The sequence below is a fragment of the Populus nigra genome, chromosome 2 (assembly GCF_951802175.1).
Source record: "Populus nigra chromosome 2, ddPopNigr1.1, whole genome shotgun sequence".
Lineage (NCBI taxonomy): Eukaryota > Viridiplantae > Streptophyta > Magnoliopsida > Malpighiales > Salicaceae > Populus > Populus nigra.
In genome coordinates, this window is record NC_084853.1 from 47,858,130 (window position 1) to 47,866,672 (window position 8,543).

The 8,543-nt window shown below is 30.9% G+C and overlaps 1 protein-coding gene across 1 annotated transcript; it reads left to right on the forward strand.

The window, feature by feature from the left end:
• The first annotated feature begins 6,502 nt into the window (after positions 1-6,502).
• Positions 6,503-8,067, forward strand: LOC133681352 (3-oxo-Delta(4,5)-steroid 5-beta-reductase-like). Its single transcript, XM_062104385.1, has 2 exons — positions 6,503-6,663; positions 6,755-8,067. The coding sequence occupies exons 1-2, from the start codon at positions 6,625-6,627 to the stop codon at positions 7,880-7,882; spliced, it is 1,167 nt and encodes a 388-aa protein (XP_061960369.1). The 5' UTR covers positions 6,503-6,624; the 3' UTR covers positions 7,883-8,067.
• The last annotated feature ends 476 nt before the right edge of the window (positions 8,068-8,543 follow it).

An 8,543-nucleotide genomic window follows, 5' to 3' on the forward strand; every position in this document is an offset into this window, starting at 1 on the left:
TCAGCTTGTATGTACCTTGACTACTCCTACGGGCCCTAAAGTTAACAACCATATAAACCTCTAGTGGCTATTATATAAGCAATTACAGAGCTCGAACCTGAAACCACAGAGAGAACAAACTTTTTAGTCTCAAACTCTTACCACTGGACCACCATCTAAAAGGTTAATTCATTTTTATTATTAGTATTGGTAGTGGTATTTATTTTATTTTTTAAGGTAACAAAGTATTTATTAAATTATAATTATGACATACAATTAATATTTAACACAATTACGATGTAATTAATTAAATGACTGACTAATAAAACAAATTATTAAAGTACACTTAATCAGTAAATTAATAACTCAAACTTGAAAATACTATAATTGTCAGAGGAATTTTTAAATATATATTTATATTATTGATTTGTTTTAGTTATATATTTAAAATATTTTTTATATCAATTTTAATTTCATATTATTTTGATTTTTTAACTAATAATTTATATTAAAATTACTTGACATAAAACATTAAATACCTTATAAAATAATGCTGTTTTTTTATAAGAGAAATAAATTTTAAACAAAAATACAAATAAAAAAACGTAGTTGAAAATTTTAAAAATAAAATTAATATAAAAAGTTTTTTATATATAAAAAAATCAAGCTACGTAGCAGTAGCAATAACGTAGCTTAAACATGATGTTGTTAGGATGCCAATTTAATCCAAACTCATGCACCGACCCGACCCAGTACAATCTAAACCAGTGAATGTTATTTTTTATAGTCATTTTATCCCATAAATAGTAGATATTGTATAAATCTAAACCAGTGAATATTATTTTTTATAATCATTTTATCCAGTAAATAGTAGATATTGTATAAATTTTGTGAAACTCGTTCCAAAATTCATTCGAACCTAACTTGATATATATATATATATATATATATATATATATATATATATATATATATATATGTTATTAAAACATTTAATTTTTTTTAATACAATATGTACATAAAACACACAAAACAATATGACCTAAACAAACCTTGAGCTCAGCCAAGTGCTGAGTCCAAGCATATATGTGTCCGATAAAGCTGTCATACCCGGTATTTTTAGACTTAGTTAAGCTTTGAGTTCAAATATACATGAGGCTAGCTAGGCTACTAAATCCAAAATCCCGAGCCTAACCATATATGGGTATGGTAAGACTACCAAACCCAGTATCCTTAAACTCAACTAAACGGTGAGCCCAAATATATATGAGTTTATCAAGGCTACTAGACTGAACATCTTTGTGCTCAACTAAGCATTAAGCACTAAACCTTGGATTATATGGATCTCACAAAAATGTTAGACCCAACATATTTTAACTCGGCCAATAATTGATTTTTCCTCTAACAAAATCAGAGATATTTCCCCTCTAATAAAGTCAAAGATATTTTCCTTCTAATAAAGTTATATATATTTGATGCTATTAAGAAAATATGACATTTGAGCCCTTCTATCCCTAAATGAATAGGAATGACGAACCATATAAAGGGGGAGGTATACGCAAAAAGGGGTAATCTCTCCATGTTTTTAATATTTTCTGAATACTTATTTTGGGAGTCTCTCTCTCTACAAGATCTTCTTCGAAAAATATCTTGTGCCTCACCATTTTTTTTCTAAAAATATAATTACTTAAGCATTAGAAAGTCTCCAAATCTAAGAAAGAGGGACTTTTTTTACAAGTATCAGTCATTAGTCACTTTAGTTATCCAAACTCCAGGTATTTGATATCATTAGCTTTTACTAGGGAGAGTGAATCCAACTCCTAGAAGATCCAACTCCTGTAATCAAAAGATTATTCATTTATCCAACACAAAAGCCTTGCTCTCAAGTTACTTGAATTTTTCCATCATCATCATTGGCACTGTCTGTGAAAAAATGTTTAAAAAGCCATCAACTATTCTTTCAGAACTGGTTATTGACACTCCTAATCATTATCCAATGTAGATAATCACGACACTTCTAGAAAGGGACGCGTAATAGACCTCCTCGTAATCACTATCATATCTGCTCCATCAAACCTTTAACACTTTTTAATACGGAGCAGAGAATGCTATATAGTAATTTGATTGTTCTAAGTCAGAGCATGATTTTTTCTACTTACCTATAGACCTGGTAAGACAAGCAAATCTGGTAAGACATTAAAATTACATGCATACCAGATATTGTTTTTGAAAAAAAAATTATAACTCATTACAAAGCAAAACATGGGTTGAATAACAAGTTGTAAATTATAATGTGTAAGTAGCAACCATTTAAGAGGCATAGCAACATTACATCCTTGGTGTTGCCAACTCTAGAAGTTTTAGTTTGAGGTTGGTATAATGATATATGTATGTGTGGTTATATGTTATTTTTCAAAAGTGATTATTATTTGAAAATGTATTAAAATATTTATTTCATGTTTTCTCTCTGACAACAACATGTCAAAATTATTTATTTTTTTTTAAAAATTAATTTAATATTTTTTAAAAACAAATAGACTCTTAAAAAAACTCAAAATCAGAATGTTATAACATTCATAAACTTTAAAAACTTTGGATTTTAGTCCTACAAGTTTGATTTTTTAATAGCTAAATACAACAACAAACTCAACCATCAAAAGCACGTAAACAATAACTCTAAGAGATGTAGTTTAACTGCTCAGACCTTTAATTTGCTATCTAAATGTCACAAGTTCGAGTCCCACAAATCTCAGGGCTACTAGAGACATACAAGGTCGTTAATTTTAGAGCACGTGAGATTAGTCGAGGTACGCACAAGCTGATCCATATATCTATATTAATAAATAAATAAATAAATAAATAAACAAATATAATGATACAATTAACCTTCCAACTTAGCAACACTAGGCAACTCATCAATATCAATCCACGTAGTAACATCAAATTTCCGGAAATTTCCAATGCAACGAAGACCGGTCAACAAAAGCCATCATGGATGGTACCAGATACCGTATTGTTCCACATTCTGAAAAGTAGGCTCCCCATTCATCTGTCTTGTACTTAACACGCAAAGAGTGATCAAATTTGAGAGAATTAAGATAAGACGTTGACGTGGCGAAACGATTGGTTTTCAGGATTGCATGGATTAAATGCGGTCAAGCGGACAAAAGCATGTTTGTGTGCTCTTTTCAAAATTCTTTTTTTTTTAGAAACTCTTTTTTCGAGCTCTCTTTTGTTATTAGTATAGCAGTGGTATTTATTTGTTTTTTAAGGTAACAAAGTATTTATTAAATTATAATTATGACATAGGATTAATATCTAGCACAATTATGGTGTAATTAATTAAATTAGTGACTGCTAAAACATATTATTAAAGTACACCAAGTCAATAAATTAATAACTCAAACTTGAAGTTACTATAATCATAAGAGAAAATTTTAAATTTATATGTTTAAATTGTTGAGGTAGTTTTAGCTATATATTTAAAATATTTTTAATATTAATTTTACTCTCATACTATTTTCATCTCTTAACTAAAAATTTGTATTAAAATTACTTGCATGAAACATTAAATACCTTACAAAACAATGTTATTTTTATAAGAGAAACAAAATATCTAGTTGAAATTTTTAAAAATAAAATCAATAAAAAAAATATTTTATGAAAAAAATCAAGCTATATTGTAGCACGGCATTTCTCAAGGTTAGTGGAAATGGAAATGGTGGGGAAGGGTACCATCATTTTTCAGGACGATTGCACAAAACACAAAACACGTGACAAAAAAAATTAATATCAATTTTTTTTCTTTTTATTTAAATTATTTTATTCTATTAATAATAAATTAAATTATAATTAAAACGGCTCAGTCTTTTACTGTGAGTAAAAGATGAGCTATCTTTCTTTTTTATTTTTAGCTTTTTTTTAACTGTTTTTTTTTAATTTTTTTAGCTGTTTTTATTTTATATTTTTTATGCTTTTAGGTTTTTTTTTCCTTCTTTCTTTGTTTTTTTCTTTTAATAAATTTTGTTTGTTAGTTAATGTTAAAAAAAATTTTATTTAGTTATCAGACTTTCATGACACGGATCTCGGGTTTAACAGGTTAACATGGTTTGACAAGTTAACCTCGAATTTTTTTTTTTGCTTTTTTTAATTAATTTTTTTCGTTTACTTTAGTTTGTTAATGTTAAATTTCTTTCTATTTAGTTATTAGACTTTCATGACATATATCTTAGGTTTCACGGGTTAACCCAGTTAATTCTGGGTTAACCCGTCAATTTTTTTTCTTTTAATAATTTTTTTATTTAATTTAGTTTATTAATGTTAATTTTTTTTATTTAGTTATCAAACTTTCATGACACGAATTTCAGGTTTAGCAGGTTAACCTGGTTTGACGAGTTAACCCGAAATTTTTTTTCTTTTTAATTAATTTTTTTCTTTTAGTTTATTTTATTAATTTTAAATTTATTTCTATTTAGTTATCAGACTTTCATGACATATATCTCGGGTTTGACGGATTAACCTGGTTTCACGGGTTAGCCTAGTTAATTATGGGTTAACCTGTCAATTTTTTTTCTATGTAGTTATCAAACTTTTATGATGCGAATCCCGGGTTTGACGGGTTAATATGGTTTGAAGGGTTAACCCAGTTAATTCATTTTTTTTCATTAGTTTTTTTCTTTCTGTTGGTTTTTTTCTTTATTTTTTTCTTTTTAGTTAATTTATTTCATTATCACACTTTTATGACGCGACCTTGTAGCCAAACCCACATCCAAGGATATTGGGTCAGGTGTTGCAGTCAGACTCGCTTAAACTTGAGTCGTGTAAGTTTAATAGTATTATTGATATTATAAATATTACTCTTGGGTCAAGCGTTGCAGTTAGACCCAAGACTTTTGAATATATCTTTGCAGAAAAACCTAACACTCTTAGATCTTGGCCTTTTTTGATATTTTTTATGCAAGAAAAAACAATTAACCCGTCGCGTATGACATTGTTTTTTTTTCCTTTTCTTTTTCTTTTTATTCCTTTGACTGTGGACTGCACGGTGCAGTCCACAGTGAAAAAGATGATGTCTTTTGTGTTTTTTTTAGTTAATTTTTTTCATTTAATTTAGTTTATTAATGTTAAATTTTTTTCTATTTAGTTATCAAACTTTCATGACACGAATCCCATGTTTAATGGGTTAACATGGTTTCACGGCTTAACCCAATTAATTCTGGGTTAACCCGTCAATTTTTTTTTTCTATTTAGTTATTAAATTTTCACGACATAAATCCAAGGTTTGACGGGTTAACCTGGTTTGAAGGGTTAACCCAGTTAATTTTTAAAAAAATTCCTTTTCTTCATTAGTTTTTTTTCTTCCTATTGGTTTTTTTTTGTTTTTTTTAATTAATCTATTTATTTGATTAATTATCATATTTTTATGACACGACCTTGCACCCAGACCCACATCCAAAGCTATTGGGTCTGGTATTGCAGTCAGACCCACTTAAACTTGGGTCATGCAAGTTTAATGTTATTATTAATATTATAAATATTACTCTTGGATTAAGTGTTATAGCCAGACCCAAGACTATTGGGTATAGCTTTGCAAAAAAACATAATACTTTTAGATCTTTTTTTTTTGATATTTTTTATATAAAAAAAATTAACCCGCAGCATCGCACGAGTAATCTAACTAGAATTATATAAATATTGTCAATCTCACAGTAAGAACAAAAAGCGGCATATATTATCAAACTCAGTTACTAATTGGTTTAGTGATGACAAACTCGTACAGAAAATTTTATAATGACTGTGAATTATTTAGTAACATTTTATTAGTTATTTATTGAAATAAAATTTAAAGAAACAGATATAAAATTAAAAGAAAAATATTGAATAAAATATTTTTATTATTTTTTATGAATTGTGAATTTTATATTTTAAATTCTCTAACCGCATAAAAACAGAGTACTGTTATAAACAACGACAAAACGTAAGATGAAACCGATAAAAATATGTTATTAAGAATTTATGTAATAAATAAAATATAAAAAAGATAAGTATTACATAACTTGTCTCCATAAAGAAATTAACTATTTATGCAAGAAATAACAATAAATAAATTGGAAAAATATTGCTATTCTTTAGAAAGAAAACGTATCATAAAGGAGAATCAGGTAACTGATCTCATCCTTACTTTATCTTCAACGGTTCTGATTCAATTACGCAATCAAAACTTTCGATTTCATGCCACGTCGGCATTTCAGCACAACGACTTTAGAAGAGCAATTATTTGAGATGGGGTGCTCGGAAATGAAATAATATTTGTGTTTTAAAGTGAATTTTATTTAGAAATATATTAAAATAATATATTTTATTTTTTTAAAAAAAATTAATTTTAATATTAATACATTAAAATAATCTAAAAACATTAATAAAAAATTAATTTAAAAAACAAATTCAATTTAAATTTTTTTTTTTGAAAGATACACGACACGTCGACACCACCAAAAGCAAGGCAGCTCTTATTAATGCGAGAACTTGGAAGATCCAAGCCACAGGTTGTTGGTTACTACTTTCACTTGCTCTTACACTCCCAGTAGCTGTCTTTACTGTCTTCTCCATTTCCTATCTTCCTCTGCTGCAATCTTCCAAAACAAAATGAGCTGGTGGTGGGCTGGTGATCTTAGCGCTGCCTGGGTAAAAAAGATCATATTTAATTAGATATACCTGTTTAATTATTATAATTTTGTGACCTCATTTGTTTCTCTTGCCATGGCTCATTTTGCAGAAGAAACCGGCAGTTCAAGGGGGCCAAGGAAGCGTGGCCTTGATAGTAGGAGTAACGGGAATTGTCGGCAACAGCTTGGCAGAAATCCTCCCACGATCCGACACACCAGGCGGTCCATGGAAAGTTTATGGAGTGGCCCGTCGTCCTCGTCCAAACTGGCATGAGAACTGCCCAGTTGAGTACATCCAGTGTGACATCTCAGACTCGGCGCTAGCAAAATCAAAGCTTTCTCATCTCACTGATGTTACTCACATTTTTTATGTCACCTGGGCCAGCCGATCCAACGAAGCAGAGAACTGCAAGATCAACGGCCTCATGTTCCGAAACCTTCTTCAGGCTGTTGTCCCCATCGCCACTAATCTCCGCCACGTGAGTCTCCAAACCGGAACCAAGCATTACATTGGCCCTTTCGAGTCATTTTACAATTTCGAATCCCATGATCCTCCTTACTCGGAGGATCTGCCGAGATTAAAGGTGGATAATTTTTACTACACTTTGGAAGATGTTATGTTCGAGGAAGTGGCAAAGAAAGAGGGAGTGACTTGGTCTGTTCACCGTCCTGATATCATATTTGGCTTCTCTCCCCATAGCTTGATGAATATAATTGTAACTCTTTCTGTTTATGCTGCTATATGCAAGCACGAGGGAGCTCCGTTGATGTTTCCAGGTACTAAAGAGGCGTGGAACTGTTACGCGATCGCATCAGATGCCGATCTGGTGGCAGAGCAGGAAATCTGGGCATGTGTGGAGCCTAATGCTCAAAACCAAGCGTTCAATATCCACAACGCAGATTACTTCAAGTGGAAGCATCTATGGAAAGTCCTGGCCGAGCAGTTCGGAATAGAAAAGTACGGTTTCGAAGAGGGGGGGAAAAGAGCGACCTTGGCTGAGAGGATGAAAGATAAAGGGCCAGTGTGGGAGGAGATCGTGAAGAAGAACCAGTTGTTTCCTACGAAGTTAGAGGAGGTTGGGGGCTGGTGGTATGTGGACACCATGCTTAGTGGTGATGCCTTTATATCGTGCATGAATAAGAGCAAGGAACATGGATTCTTGGGGTTTAGGAATTCCACCAAATCATTTGTGCACTGGATTGATAAGATGAGATCCCAGAAGGTCATCCCTAATTGAAGAAGTTTGTTTTCCATTTTGCTTGTATTAGCCGCTGCATGTCGGTAACTTGCTGCCCGGTAGTGTTGAAAAATAAGAGCTACGAGGGAGAGGTGGATTGTTCGCATAAAAATTCACCCAATTTTAATGGTTGGCAATATTAATAATATGTATTTTGGCAAGATTAATAAATGTGTTTTTTGTTACTCATGATTCTGATTAATGGTTGAGAACTTGAGATATAGTGGTAAAAAAGGATTGCTCCTCGATTTGGTCCCGTCTTAAGATTATTTATTTATTTTTATTTACATTAATGTATAAAAATAAAAAAAGACGATCCCAAAAAAGCAGAGCCTCTTCTAATGATTCCTCAATAAACTTCACAATCGAGCAAACACTTGTGCTAGCTACTTTATCGTAGTCTCTGACCACCAGTTTTGATATTTCGTTGATCGATAAGCCCTGGTATTAATTATTGGGCATGATTTATAGGCAATTACTCTGATAATACTTGTTGAATTTTTAGGACAGTAATGATCATGATTAATGATGTTTCGCACTGATTCACAATTCACGCTTCTTTTATTAATATTCCTCACACCACCAAACTTTTTTTTTACTCTTACACCTGGACACTTCTCCCCTGCACACCCCTATAATCTAAGACAATTCCAGAGTACTG

Coding starts and splice junctions, on each gene's coding strand:
- LOC133681352 (XM_062104385.1), top strand. CDS start 6,625: ATGAGCTGGTGGTGGGCTGGTGATCTTAGCGCTGCCTGG. Junction 6,664..6,754: donor GTGATCTTAGCGCTGCCTGG/GTAAAAAAGATC, acceptor CTCATTTTGCAG/AAGAAACCGGCAGTTCAAGG.